The sequence below is a fragment of the Lutra lutra genome, chromosome 6 (assembly GCF_902655055.1).
Source record: "Lutra lutra chromosome 6, mLutLut1.2, whole genome shotgun sequence".
NCBI lineage: Eukaryota > Metazoa > Chordata > Mammalia > Carnivora > Mustelidae > Lutra > Lutra lutra.
Window position 1 is genome coordinate 111,977,434 of NC_062283.1, and position 16,055 is coordinate 111,993,488.

The 16,055-nt window shown below is 35.3% G+C and overlaps 1 protein-coding gene across 2 annotated transcripts in view; it reads right to left on the reverse strand.

Annotated features, from left to right (window-relative positions):
- RNGTT (RNA guanylyltransferase and 5'-phosphatase) overlaps positions 1-16,055 on the reverse strand; it is a 350,824-nt gene that overhangs the window by 307,221 nt on the left and 27,548 nt on the right. For both annotated transcript variants that reach the window (XM_047733713.1, XM_047733714.1), the window contains exons 6-8: positions 14,575-14,815; positions 3,707-3,816; positions 2,364-2,465 (exon numbers count right to left, since the gene is read on the reverse strand). In XM_047733713.1, the coding sequence (XP_047589669.1) occupies positions 2,364-2,465; positions 3,707-3,816; positions 14,575-14,815 (453 nt within the window). The remainder of the gene's footprint in view (positions 1-2,363; positions 2,466-3,706; positions 3,817-14,574; positions 14,816-16,055) is intronic.

A 16,055-nucleotide genomic window follows, 5' to 3' on the forward strand; every position in this document is an offset into this window, starting at 1 on the left:
GACTCAGATGCTCTCTACTGATTGAGCCAATATGTTGGAGCTCAGGCACCCCAATAAAACTGCTTTCTAACCAAAAGAATAAAATCAAGACCACAATGATGGTAATGGTTACTTCTAGGTGATAAAATCACTCTTTAATTTTATTTTCTTCTTTTTGTTTATGTTATTTTCTGAACTTTGTTTCACGAACCTGTGTTATCTACAAATCCCCCCCCAAAAAAGCTAGAAAATGCTGAGTTGAAAGGAAAGATGAGGGGCACCTGGGTGGCTCAGTGGGTTAGGCCGCTGCCTTTGGCTCGGGTCATGATCTCAGGGTCCTGGGATCGAGTCCCGCATCGGGCTCTCTGCTCAGCAGGAAGCCTGCTTCCCTCTCTCTCTCTCTGCCTGCTTCTCTGCCTACTTGTGATCTCTGTCTGTCAAATAAATAAATAAAATCTTAAAAAAAAAAAAAAAAAGGAAAGATGATTTCCAACAAAGACTGACAAATGAAAGAAAATATTTCGATATATTCCCTATTTTAAAAAAAATGTAACTACTAAAAAGCGTATCATGTTGAAATAGTATCATTATATTCACCTAATATTAAAATCAAGTTCTATCTGCCCCACTCCATATCTTCATATGTATCTTTTAAGGTCACCCCAAGCAAAATGCAGAAGATAACATGATATGAAAGGTGTAATTGCCATTTTGACATCAAAAACTCCTCACAAAAATTAAGTGCAACCTATATTATCTTCAAAATAACATTTAAAAACCAAATGTGAAAACTGCATCTCAAAAAATATCTGCATCCTCATTTTTATTGCAGCATTATTCATAATAGCCAAGATACAGAAACAACCTAAATGATCATCAACAGATGAAGAAAGAAGATGTACTATATAAATAAACAATGGAATCGTACTCTAGCATGAGAAAGAAGGAATTCTGCCATTTACAACACAGATGGACCTTGAGGACATTATGCTAAGAGAAATAAGTCAGTCAGAGGAAAACAAATACTATGTATCACTTACATATGGAATCTTAAAAAAATAAAAAAAACTGATAGAAACAGAGACTAGACTGATAATCACCAGGGGCGGAGAAGGTAGAAGAAATGGGGAGAAACTGGTCAAAGGATATAAACTTCCAATTACAAGACAATAAGTTCCAGGGACCTAGTGTACATCATAGTGATTATAATAAATAATACTGTACTGTATACCTGAAAGTTGCTAAGATAACATACCTTAAATATTCTCACCACAAAAAAGAAATGGTCATTATGTGAAGTGATGGTGGTGTTAGCTAACAGTAATCATCTTACAATATGTTTAAGTGTTCAAATCAACACATTATACACCTTAAACTTCCATAATGTTATAATGAAATCTCAATAAATTTATCTTCAATAAATTCTCAATAATGTTATGATGGAATCTCATAATTTTATAATTGTATCTCAATAAAGCTGGGGAAAAAGCTAACTATATAAATGCTATCTTAATTCTCTGAAACATTTTCATTATGAAAAAATTAATAGGAAAAAGCTAATATTAACATCTGTTAAAATAATTACTTCAACTATTAGAACATTTGCCAAATAAAAAAATACATATGGCAAAACTATAAAAATATGTTTACAAAAGAGAAAGAAAAGTTAAATGTTGAGGAAGCATAAAATTTATACTAATAAAATTTAAAAGTATAGGAATATGAAACCTGAAGCTAAGCTTTGTTGTAAGAATAAAACACCCTTAAGAGGTCATAAAATTACAAAAAGTATTAGCAAAGATTAAGAGAAAAACTATTTAAAGGAGCAAAATACAAAACAAAATATTCTAAGGAATAAGATATCAAGGAGACTTGGCAATTTTTAGATTATAAACTGACAACACATCTGTTAGTTTCAGAAGTGCTCAACAACCACTAAACATAAGGTGATGGGCACCAGACATACCAAAAAGCACAATATTATCAAGAGAAAACACTTTCAAACTTCAATTTGGTATAGACTAAGTCAAACTAACAGAACTCTGGTGGGCGCCCGGCTGCTCAGTGGGTGGAGCATGCAACTTTCGATCTCAGATTGTAAGCTGGAGCCCACACTGGCTGCAGAGATTATTGAAAAATAAAATCTTCTAAAAAACAAAAGAGAAAAAAAAACTCTGAAACCAGAAATTTAGCAGAATGAGAGAAACTGAATTACATAACTAAGAATACTTGTAAAATAAAAATGATGATATTTGAAACATGATTATTTTGCTGTTCAAGTCAGAAATTCACACTCCCAAGAGTACAAACCTTGTCTAACAACAAAGCGGTATTCTTCAAGCATTAGAGTTATTTGTATAACTTTATTTAGAAGTCTAACTTACCGAGTGCCATCTGCTTTCCAGCTTACTTTATATGGCTTCTGCTCCAAAAGTTTAATATTTTGCTTGTCCATGGAAACAGGCTGTGCTCCAGGGAATCCAGACCTTAAAGAAGAACATTTTATTACGATTACAGCTGGCATCCATACAAAGCAATACATCTCAAACCAATCTCACATGAGTCATACATTTATCACAACATTCTCCCTATCATGAGATTAATGTCAACTGGAACATCAACATTCCCAAGAATGCTAACAAAATATTATCTATTATCTTCTAGACATTTCAGACTCAAGTTAACAAGATTCTAATAGCCACTAAATACCATAACCAGTGGGCTTTTTAAATATTAAATTAATGATCTAATAGTAAAGTAGGTATGTTTACAAATCTTCTACTGCAAGAAGAAGTTTAAATCTTGCTTGCCTTAATTATCTTACATTATTCTAGACCCCATATTCCTCTATCATGACTCCACCAACTTGGCAAAACTCCAAAAGGTTGGCAAAATTCTGCTTAAAAGATGCCCAGAAGTGACAAAACAGGAGAAATATAGGTCAAGATTAAAGTACACTGGCAAGGGCTTAGCACAACATTAAAATCAATATTACTTCATCATCATTTTAATCTTTTAGTTAAAATTATTTCTAGCTAACTGATCTGTATATACCAGTGAAAAAGTTCTTTATATTAGGAATTTTTAAGAATTATCAATCCTGTTTTATCATGTTCTAGCTGTGCTACAATTTTCTGCCACAGATGGCTATGACCAACAGAAACGACCAAAGACCAAGACTTGAGAGCGGAGCCGTGAACTCTCCAGAATCCCCTCCCATGAAATGTCTGATAAATATTTTCAAGTCATGGTAGGGGGTAAAACATAATTAAAGCTGATTCCCCTAGGTCTCAGAAAACTGGATCACAGAAAAACTAGAAAATGAGGTACATTCAAGTCTTCAAGACTCACTTCTTCTCCCTTAGTAAAATGATATGGGCAACCCAATCATTAATCAGCAACAGAATTAAACACACAAAACAAATACTAGATAGTGACAAAAATAATTTTGTGTTCAGTTAGGAAGACATGTTTGAGTCATTTAATCTCGACTCAACTGTCTAGTTATCTAATTTTTTTTGTTTTTTGTTTTTGTTTTTTCTAGTAGTCTAATTTTAATTCAATTGTTGATCATGAGAAAAATCTGATAAACTCTTGCTTGATATCTTTTTAAGCACTCTAGGTAAATATTCAAACTTCAAAGAACAAAGAAGCTAAGTCAACATCTGCATTAATGTTAAATGTTGCACAATACAAGTTTTATTTAAAACTTGAAAATGTTTATTACCCTTCCCAGCCACAGAATTGATGACACTTCTGCTGTACCTCTCCTAACTTTGGTTGAGTTGTTACTTGAGTCACACCTTTAACAGTTACACCTTCCAGGAAAATAGCACCCTTAAGATAAAAGGAAGAGAAAAATATTCTGTTAGTGTTCAGAATCTATTCACAAAGACCAGACTGAGAAATAGATTTGCTTATTTTCACAAGTCTGCAAATATATGAAACAGAAATGGTCTGCTCCAGAAAGTTTTATAAAATCCCTCTGGGATTGACTGCACATTTGCTTTCCTTAATCCATCACAGGTTTTACAATGTACATATACAGCCTAATGTCTATATCATATTGCCAAAGCACTCCATGGTTACTACTTATTAATAACAGCAATAATAACTTACCTACCATTTACTCAGAGCTAGGCAGAGGCTCTGACATTCTACATTCTACAAACATTTTCTCAAATCCTTATAACAGCTCTGAAAAGCAGATTTTATGTATTTTACAAATAAGTAAATGAGACTATATGCAATTTATTCAGGAGGTAAAAATAGAATCTGAACCCAGGTCTACAGTATACCATTCACTAATGATTCTAACTGGGGACAGAGAGAGAAGCTGTACCACGGATGGAGTATGGATTTTAAAGGGATAAACACCCACAATACATACCTGTGTAAACTAGAATAAGAGTGTAACAGTAGACAAAATGGCTAAACTACAGTCATTGGATGTAACAAACACTATTACTCATCACTGAATTTTTAATCTAAATTTTTTAACTCAGAACTACATAAAGTGTTTTATTGTATTTCATAGCAAGCATATTTTTAAAATATCACAGAGAAGTGAAGCAGATGGAGAATTTATATATCAAATAAATACAGAACACTCCTGGAAATTTTAAAGACTAAAAATACAGTCTAGATTCATGCTACAATTACTTTCAGACCCATAAAAGGCCTGGCATCAGACTCAAAAATCCATAAAACAACTCTAGCTGTTAACGTAATTAAGGAATAAAAAATATGGTCTACAAGCTGCAATGATCAACCTTCTGGCACAGATTTGGCAACTCGAGCCACTTAGGAATGAAAAAAAAGAACATGGTATTTCGTCCACATGCATCCCTGTCACATCTAGAAGAGTCCTGAGTCAATCCACCAGACACTAGTTCTACTTTTTGCCCCTAATTCTGAATCACTTTTTATAATTATATGTCATCAACTCTCCTTAAATAAGCATACTTTAAAGACTTTATGAGCCAAAAGATTAAGGAGTACCATTTGCATTACACCATCACCTCTTTTTACCAACCACTAAAATTTCTGCTTTAGAACCATGCAACCATTAAATATAATAACTACAGAAAGAGAAAAAGAACCGGGTTCACAAAATATTTTTGTATATTTAGTACCTGAGGTACTCAGATAACGGCAATATCCTTAAAAAGTTATATCCTGTATATTCTAATTAAAAAGAAAAAGCATTCAGAGAGTTCAATTTTCAACATCTTTATTCTGAAGGTACTAATAGCATAAGATTTTTTAAGTTTTACAGGAAGAAGGTTTACTCATGAGCATGTAATTCCTGAGGGAGGTTAAGAAATCAATGATAATTTCTGAAAAGCAAGGGCAACTAGCATAAATTATTCCTAAAACATAAACACTACTTCTTTTTGTAACAAGTAATGAAAAGGACTAAAACACTGGAATATGATCAACATTCACCAAGCACTCTTCCACAGTATTACTAGAAATATTTTAATAATTCTATGCAACTGAACAAACAAATTTTTTTTAATTTAACAGAATAAATATCAGCCTAAGTACATATTTAGCTATTAAGCGTGTTCAAACCCTAATCATTTAGCAAATGCCTCTCATCCATTTATATTTCTTCTTCCTTGATCTTTCCTATAGTGCATCCATTTCTTGTTTACTTCATCTTCCCCTACTTTCTTCTGCAATAATTATTACTAAGCAAAAAACGGTAGGAATAAGTCCTTAAAAAACACTAAGAATTATGGGCGCCTGGGTGGCTCAGTGGGTTAAGCCGCTGCCTTCGGCTCAGGTCATGATCTCAGGGTCCTGGGATCGAGTCCCGCATCGGGCTCTCTGCTCGGCAGGGAGCCTGCTTCCCTCTCTCTCTCTCTGCCTGCCTCTCTGTCTACTTGTGATCTCTCTCTGTCAAATCAATAAATAAAATCTTTAAAAAAAAAAAAAAACACTAAGAATTATGCACTTTTTACACAAATACTATTTAGTAACTTTTTTTTTTTAAGATTTTATTCATCTATCTCAGAGAGAGAAAGAGCACATGCACACACAGGGGGAGCAGCAAGCAGAGGGAGAAGCAGGTTCCCCACTGAGCAGAGAGCCCGATGTGGGATTCGATTCCAGGACCCTGGGATCATGACCTGAGCCGAAGGCAGATGCTTAACCCACTGAGCCACCCAGGGATCCCATCTGCTTAGTAATTTTTCAACTTAATTTGCTGTTCACTGTCATTACAAGTTTCTTCTGACAAAAGCATTTTATATTATTCAAAATTACACAGTAATTTCTAAAAGTATCACTAAATCTAAACAGCAATGTCTTAAGTCTGGAACTATTTTCAAACGTACTATAACTGAGACTCAAAGTCTTTGACATTTACTTTCACTTTTTAACAAACTACCATTTCAGTTTGTGGGAATAAAGAAATTTCAAAAGTGAAAAGAAGATAACATATGCTTAAGATGAAACAGGTATATTTCATTAACAGAGTCTGCCAGGCTTAAAATGGAAATTCATACGGCTACCACAAAAAAGGACAAAAGGAATCAGTGATCAGTTAGAGGAAAACTGAAAAAACCATTAGAGAAGATGGGGCGGGTGTGCAAATTACACATAAAAGGTGTGTGTGGTAGAGAATGAGTAAGCAAGTATGTATGTTATGTGTAACAAGGATATTTTAGTAATGAAGAAAATGCACTAATAGGTTTTTTCCAAGACATGATCCCAGACATTGATTCAAAGGAGCAAGCAACATAACTGTTAGTCATACTCCTCCAAATCAATAATAGCATGTGCTCAAAAGATGAACAAAGGTGTCAGGAAAGTGAGGGCCAAGTACAGTGCAACTGTTAAAAACCCAAATGGAACTATCAGAATTCACTACAAGACTCCATCACTTCAAACCATAGTCAAGAAAGGGGAATGCTAACAAAAATAAAGTCTCAAGCCAAAATAAGTTCACTGCTTTGAGATGGAGCTACAAAAATTAGTCACGCTTGGACTGTCTCTATTAACTACCTTCAACTCAGATGGAAATAACAGGAAAATGAAAGTTTTCCAACCATTAATTTGCCAATTACTTTTATCTATACTTCTCATGCCTGTCAACTATACTGCTGACATCATCCAAAATCAAGTCTCCAGTCATCTTTCCTTTTTTTTTTTTTTTTGACAGATCACAAGTAGGCAGAGAGGCAGGTAGAGAGAGAGGGAGGGGGAAGCAGGCTCCCTGCTGAGCAGAGAGCCCGATGTGGGGCTCGATACCAGGACCCTGGGATCATGACCTGAGCTGAAGGCAGAGGCTTTAACCCACTGAGCCATCCAGGTGCCCCTCATCTTTCCTCTTTGATGGTCCTATCCTCACTGCTGTGGAGCCCTCTCTCTCTGGTTCATCTTATCACCAATCACCTTCCCAAACAGTTTCAATATAAACCCTGGGATCTCTTTTTCATAAATAACCTACCCTATTACCTCAACCTTTTTCATGAATACCTATCCCCTTATGTCTTAACTAAGAACTAACTCTTCACCAAGGAGACCACTTCTCTCATAAGGAAAAGCTACTCATTGGCCCACTGCCCAAGTCCCATGGGGGGGCAGTATAAACCATTCTCCTGTATCTTCACTTGCTCTCCTGGACTCTCAAAAGTTCTTCTTTCATTTCCATTTACACTAACTCCATTCAGCTATACCACTCGACTGTGGTACAGGAGACATCCACTGCGGCTGGTGGCACAACAGCTCTCTTGAAGAGCTATGAAAACAGGACCCTAACAGCGATGTTATAAAACATTACAAGATAGCATCCCACTCCAGCCAAAGTTGATGGGAGCATAAGCAAACCACTAACTCAATCTGAACCAACCGGATTCTCTCTTCTGGTAACCTGGAATTAGGATTCAGAGAGTCTCTGCATGTGGCTAAAATTACAACATGTAAGTTCAAAAGATATAGGATAATTATAAGCTCCCAGATAAACAAGGAATAACAAAGAGCCATTCTTAAAAGACAAAGCCAGTGAGATAAATGACACAGAAATAGGAGAGTAAAGCAAAGATGAAAAAATAAGAACAAAGAGCAGAAACTAGGTTCTAAATAGTTTTCCAGGTCCAGGCTCCAGTCCCTTCCTGATAGCTGGCTATATTACTGGGTTTGAGTCCTACTCATATGCTCACAACAATTTCCTCTTATTAGTTAAGCTGGTTTGAGCTAATTTCTGTTACTTGCAAGTAGAGAATCTAAAGTAGTAAAACACTATTCTTTATGTACTCACCTCCGCTCATTTCCCCACGTTGATTAAAAATATTATTTCTCACTGTGCTAACTTCTATTGTTACACTGGTAACATCAACATCCAAGAGGTAATTGGACACATCAAACAATTTAGGCTTCATAGTTCAGTAATTTTATTTTCAATGACCATCACCTTTGCTTAACTTCAACAACCTGCTCCATGGCTGTCATCATTATTCCATGCTGCTCCACCTTTTGATTCATCAATTCAACTCACACTGACTGAGTACACTCTAACTCCCAACACATCACTCTCTGACTTCTTTCATTAAACAGCTTAACTTTTACCCTAACTATGCTCACTTATCAATTTTACCAAGACTAACAATCCTATCACTTCTCTCTTTTCACAGGCTAACAGCCCCCATCCTGACCTTACTTCCTATTCAAAGACTCTACAGCTGATTACTTCAATTATTTTTGCCTAATATCCCCAGTACTCCTCAATCGTTCATCCTTCCATCAGACCCACACCAAGTATACCCAACCTTATATCAACCTACCATTAGTCTTCTGTACTCCCACACATAGCAGCTGAAATTCACTGAGGAAAAAACCTCAATCTCAGTGCTATGGATGAGATTTTCCCTCCACTTATTGAAGACACACTTCTCCATCTGCTTTTGAACTCCATTCCCTTTCACTTCCTCAGACGTCACTCTATCATTTATTCCCCAACCTTTATTTTCAAGATCACTGATTCTACCAGCCACTTATCCACAAGTAATAAATATTTTAGAGTTCATTCCATACTAAAAAGCCTTTTCTGACTATAGCTGCATCAAGCAATCACCCTTACTCTCCCTTTTTGATCATAACTAAACTACTTGAATGACTAGTCAGTACAAGCATGCAGAAAAAAGTTAACACAGCAGGAATACTTACAAGCTTGGCCCCTGACTGGCATCTGGGAACAAGATTCTGAGTGCCCTTAGTCAACTGATAAAGGTGATTCACCATGCCTAGACTATTCGTACAAACAATACCACTTACACTGAACAAATGCATTCCTTCTGGGATTCTGGAAATTTCAGTACACACTATGCAGAGGCTGCCTATGTGACCAGGCTTCAGTAAAACCTTGGCCACTAAGACTCAAATGAGCTTTCCTAGGCAGTAACATCACACGTGTTGCTACATCTTCATCGCTGCTCAGACAGTGAGCTCTACACAACCCCTCATGGGAAGAAGAGAGCACAAGAAAGCCTGCATACAGAATCCACCAGACTGTACTTATCTTCTTCCCTTATCACCCAACTGTATATCTTTAGTACATTGCTGTAATAAACTTGGCTGTGAGTACAACCATATGCTGAGTCCTAGTGAGGACCCCCAATTCTGTCCCCATCTTCTCACCTCCCATTAGCTTCTTAAAAATCACTAATCTGACCTGGCCCTACTGCATTACAGAAAATAATCCTCAGATGTGTCCCCTCTGTGACATTTCATAGTGTTAAGTCATTCATATAAATCACTAACGAACTCTAAACTTTTTCACATTTCTTTGTCTTTTTATGCTGCATCCAGGAAGAATTTCCTGGCTAAATCCTCCAGCTTGGTAATTTCCTCTACAGCTACCTTCAACCTGTTATCCAACCCATCTAACTGAGTTGTTGGATTTTTTAATTATAATTTCCAAGATCTCTAATTGGTTCTTTTTCATAATATAGTCTGTAATTATTGTATGGACTGATATCTTCTCTCATCTTGTAAAGAAATACTGTTTGCTTTATATAAACTGTTTCCTCTGGTATTACCTAAAAAGAATGAAGTAGTTAAAAATGTACTAAAAGAAGATACCCAAGTTAGAAAAAAAAAAAGTTGCAGAAAAATACATTTACATTAAGAATGAATGGAGAAGGTAAGGTCAAAACTGAACATATGTATGTAAATGCATAGACAAGTAAATATCTAGAAAAATTACCAAAAAGAAGAGAGCAGTTGGGGAGGGAACAAAAAGACCTTCACTTTTTACTCTATATACTTCTAGATGTTTGTACTTTTATAAAGAAACCTGATCTTTATGTCATTTATGTACACTCTTAAATTAGATAAGTAAATGGGAAGAAATTCTTCTAAGATGACAAAATGCCAGTAGTAAGACAAAAGTAAAAGAATTGTAAGTTGTTTCTTTTGTTTTCAAATTTTCTTTAATGTAAGTATACCACTTTTATAAGTAAAAAATATATTTAGTAATTTTATAATTTATCAGTTATGACTTGAAAAGAGGGAAAAACTACTTAACCACTTTGAAATCAAACCTACCTGCTTTCTCCAAAACAGGAGAAAGAAGGATTTCTGCTTTTGGCAATGGCGCCTAGTTACTGAAATCAATTCTGCAGCCACGAGAAAAAGCTAGACAAAATGTTAAAAGCGCTTGTTTGAAGACACTGGAGAAGTAGAAAGGCAGTAAAGGCTTGAAAAGCCAAGAACTCAGAAGGAAAGGAATCCAGAGAGGGGAGCTACACATCTGGTACTGGTCTTCCTCTATGGGCAATGTTTCCAAAATGGTAGGTAAGAGGCTAAAAGGCTGAACATGCTTTCAGCAATATCACAGGAACAGGGAAACAAAAACTGGAGTTTCAGGCCACTAAGGAGGAAGCATCCTATTTAGGCTTTCGGTTAGGATCCCCAAATGGCTACACTCTGGGAATTAAGCTGAACCAAAAAGAGACCAGTTCCCCAAAATTGAAGACTAGTTTCTGAAAATTCCATCCTTGACTGAGTTAAGATGTCCTACTCTTAACCCTGTGTAGAAACAAAAGTAAATGTTCTCTGAAGGAAGAAAACATGATGCAAAAGTCTCAAATTTTTCCCACAATTTTTCATACATAATGACTAAGAAGCAGAAATATACAGGCATGACAAAAAATAAACAATCGACTAGAAATCAAAAGAAGAAAAACTAAAGATCCAGAAGAGATCCACATCAATTAGGTATCTGACACAGGCTTTAAAATGACTGGGATTAATAAATTCAAAAACCTAAATGACAAGATGAAGAATTCCAGCAAAGAACTAAAACTATTTTAAAACTCAAATGAAAATTCCAAAAGTGAAATAACTGAAATTACGTACTTAATGGATAAATTGAACATCAACTCAGACAAAGCTAAACTGGGATTAGTAAACTGGAAGAAAGAGGTCAGAAGAAAATATCCAAATTGAAAAATGGGGGGAAAAAATGAATAGAAAATATAGAAAGAACATAAGAGACATTCGGGGAGGGGGGGCGGGAAACACATCTTCTGGGTGAGTCCCAGAAGAGAAAAAGAATGGATGTGAACCAATATTCGAAGAGATAATGGCTGAGAATTGTCTAAAACAACAAATCCAACCATAGATTCAAGAATCACTATAAATAGAAAGCAGAATAAACACAAAAAAACTCTGGGTAGACATATAATAGTAAAATTGTTGAGAACCAAAAACAAAAATTAGCTTCAGAGAAGCAACTTCTTAATAGAAATGGATTATAGAATGATATCTTCAAAGTGCCAAGCCAAAATTCTATGCCCAAAACAAACATTCTTCAAATGATGTCAAGAAATAGACATTTTTACACAGATACTGAGAGAATGTGTTGCAGCAGACTCACAAGAAAGAAAATACTAAAGGGAACTCTTCGTTTAGAAGAAAAACTATCCCATTGGAACCACAAAAATAGATGAAAGACGAGCACCAGAAAGGATAAGTTTGTGGGTTTATCTAATGAATATTTGCTGTATAAATGATGATGATAATGATGATGATGTCACCTTATGAGGTTTAAAACACTTGTAGAATTAAGATACACAATAATAAAAAGGCAGGAAGAGGTAAATGCAACCAAAGGTTCTAGGATTCTTGCATTTTTTAAAAAGTGGCAAAAGTACTAAAATATACCAGACTTTAACAAGTCAAAGATACATACTGAAATCTTGACTAACCAGTAAAAGAACAGTAAAAGAATGTATAACTAACAAGCAATGGCTTGGGGTGATATAAAAACAATTAAGCATAAAGAAGGTAAGAAAGAAGATAAAAAGGAGCATACCATGGTGGGGGAGTTAAAACTGTAAGTTTTAAATCTAACTATATCAGTTAAAATAAATGCGCATGGACCAAATACTCCAATAAAGCAAAAACTATTCACTGGATAAACAAAACCCAACAATGTAATGCAGACATACCTTAAATAAAAGATAAAGTCTGAAAGCAAAAGAATAGAAAAAAGATAATACATATTAACATTATCCAAAAGGATGCTTGGGCAGTCAATCATACTAACATTAGATATTTTTAATGCTAAAAGTGAAGACACAGTTAAGAGTTAATAATCCTTTACACACATTTGTATAAACTAAATAATATCACCTCAAAATAATAAAGCAAAACTTGACAGAACTAGGAGAAAGAGATAAATCCACAATCATAGTGGGGTGTTTGCGGGGGAAGAGGGCAGGAGGAGCAGGAAAGAAAGAATTCCAAGTAGGCCCCATGCCCAGCATGGAGCCCAACAAGGGGCTCTATCTCATAACCTGGAAATCATGACCTGAGCCAAAATCAAGAGATGAACATTTAACCAACTGTGTCTCCCAGGCTTCCCCGTAGTGGGAAATTTTTAAACACTGCTCTTAGTAACTGACAAAACAAAACAGGAAAAACTAGAATGGGGATATTTTTTTTTAAGATTTTATTTATTTATTTGACAGAGAGACACAGCGAGAGAGGGAACACAAGCAGGGGGAGTGGGAGAGGGAGAAATGGGCTTCCCGCCGAGCAGGGAGCCCAATGCAGGGCTCGATCCCAGGACTCTGGGATCATGAGTCCTGGGATCATGACTTGAGCAGAAGGCAGACACTTAACGACTGAGCCACCCAGGCACCCAGGGATTTTATTTTAAATATCCTTTATATTCCCTAAAGAAACATGCCCATCTTGGCTATGTTTCTCTTAATGCTGCTGAAGCTCTTCTGCCACTACAGAGATTTAATGGTACTTGATATTATAAAATAAATGTCATTTTTAAGACCCCTTCTGCTGGGGGGGGAAAAACCCTGCAAACTTTAGTACATTCTGTGAAACAGTAACTCTTTGCTTTAAGCTCTTTCACACATTCAAATATTATATTGTAATGCAAAAACACAGTAGCATATGCTCATGGTTAACACTATTTTTAAAAAATAAAGATGAATTTCCTTACAAAAATGATACTATAAGAAGGTAATCATCTATGCTATGTTATGTTATGCTATTAGCGTTTCCTTAGAATGTGATTCTTATTTTTCTAGATATGTGATTCAATAATCAATGAGTTAGACTAAGAAAATACATTACTTTTTAAATTATTTCTATGTTTCAAAGCAATTAACACTTTTCAGTGGCCTCAAAGTCTTGAAGTTTAAAATGTGTAAATATATATTAAAATAATGTTTTTCAAGCGAGGAACTTTTTTTAAAAAGCCCAAATAGGGGCGCCTGGGTGGCTTAGTGGATTAAGCCTCTGCCTTCGGCTCAGGTCATGATCTCAGGGTCCTGGGATAGAGCCCCACATCGGGCTCTCTGCTCAGTGGTGCTCTCTCTCTCTCTCTCTGTCAAATAAATAAATAAAATCTTAAAAAAAAAAAAAGCCCAAATAACTACATCATTCGATTTACATAAAAATAAGGCATTTTCTTCCTTGCCTGTGAATCACTGCCTACTAATAAATGAGTTGTATAGTCTTTACTGCTCAACTATAATATCCCACACTCCTAATTTATTACTTCATTAACATTTACTTATCTCCACACTTTCCCTAACTTTTCCCTTCAGCCTGTACCATATACTTGTGTGTGTACAAGTACAATCAGTACTTTTCTTCTCAGTATCTCTCCTATCCTCCCAAGAAAACAATTCCTAATGGTTTTTGTTAGCCCTTTTAATGGGAGTTGTCCATAGAAGAGTCTTCTCAGTTCAATGTTAGAGAAAATATGAAAATACCAACCATGGGAAGAACAGAATTTATATGGAAAGTTATTTTAACTATGTGACAATTTTGTAAAGCATCAGTAAAAAAAATTTCACTATGTAGCTGGAATCTTCCAATACTTTGCAAAAAATAGTAAGTTCTCAATCTAATATGTAAGAGTTCTTTGGTTTACCTAAGAATCAAAAACTAAGTGAACTTCTTAACAAGCTTTTCCCATAGAAAAGGCAGACTCATGGCTATCAAGAATCTTTAGAAACAGCCAGAATGAAATAACTTTAAAATCTAGCTAAACAAATACATAAATCTCAATAAGCTTTCAGAAGAAATAAAGACTATAATATTTTTAAACATTACCAGTTTTAACCGCTCTTTTCTCCTTTTGCCGAAGGAGGCACTTGACCCAGGTTCTGATTCCTTTTTTCCATCCTCATCCTCATCTTCATCTTCATCATCCTCAAAACACCAATCTGGCAATAGAGGTGGGGGTGGTGCTTCCTCTATATCACCATAGCGACGAAAAAGTTCTTTCAAATAATCACCTTTATAAATTCCTGGTGGTCTGGCTTGAGCAAAAGTAGCAACTGCTGCTTCAATACTATGGAAAATAAACACCATGGAATTTCCTCACTTTTCTTCATTTATGCAGATTTATCAAAACTCATTCTATTTCAGTCACCAAAGGAAGTACGGTACAGGTTTACAAAATGGACAAATCATATTCCCCAGGCCCAAGGCATTCAATCTACTAAAGGACAAATCTGAAACAGCTTTAATACAAGGTACATGGATAATCCCTAAACCTTGGAGAGGTAAGCTACAATGACTGTACGGAAGAGAGCTTGGTAAAGTCTGTGAAAAATGTATATAAAGGCTTGAAGGTTGAGATCGAACTCTAAGGGAAATCAAAGAAATGTGAACGCCAATATGAATAAAGTAAAAGCATGCTAGCTTTTAAGAACTTTCAACAGACCTGATAAAAGAACAAAGGTCATCAGAGAGAGGCTAAAGCACACACTGACAAGGAGTCTGGGGTTATTGTCAAAAGCACCTCAAAGGCCAGAAAGGCAGAGCTAGAAGAGCACGCAGTAGAGAACCAGAGGATGTGTGAACAGGGAAATATACAATATGTGTACTTCAACTGATTACATTCAGAGAAGGACCTACTGTGTTGAGGCTTTATAAACAAAAATAATGACCCTCAATCAGTAAACAAGAAAATTCAGGTAGTAATATCCCATTTGCCCAAGGAATTTGAGGTAACAAAGGTTCTAATCTCTCAGGATCTAAAAAGGTACTTCAATAAAGCCATGTTTACTTGATTGGTTCATACAGAGTAACTGTCCCCAAAACACCTTCTCCATATAACATTACAGGTTTTTCCTAATATTCAGCAGCTATAAAAAATAAAAGTATTATTAAAAATGAAAAGAACAAGGGGCATCTGGCCGATTTAGTAATTAGAGCATGCAACTTGACCTCAGGGTCGTAAATTTAAGCCCCACGTTGGGCATGAGCTAGGTTCTTTAAAAAAGAAAAGAAAAAAGAATAATAATAACAATAGTAACTTCCAAAGGTGAATATAAAAAAAAAAGATTTTGAGTAAACTTGTTTCTGATAATTCTGGAAGATGTGGAAAAAATCTGGAAAAGAAAATATATAGTATATAAATATCCACAAACATTCAACTAAAATGCTACTTAGGACAAAATACCAGGTAATAAATGATATTCTAAGACTAATCAAGTCTAAAATGAAAACCACTTTAAATATTATTAATCAGGACTTCACCAAAAATTTGACAATATAAAATGCTAAAACTAAAAAAAAAATCGGTA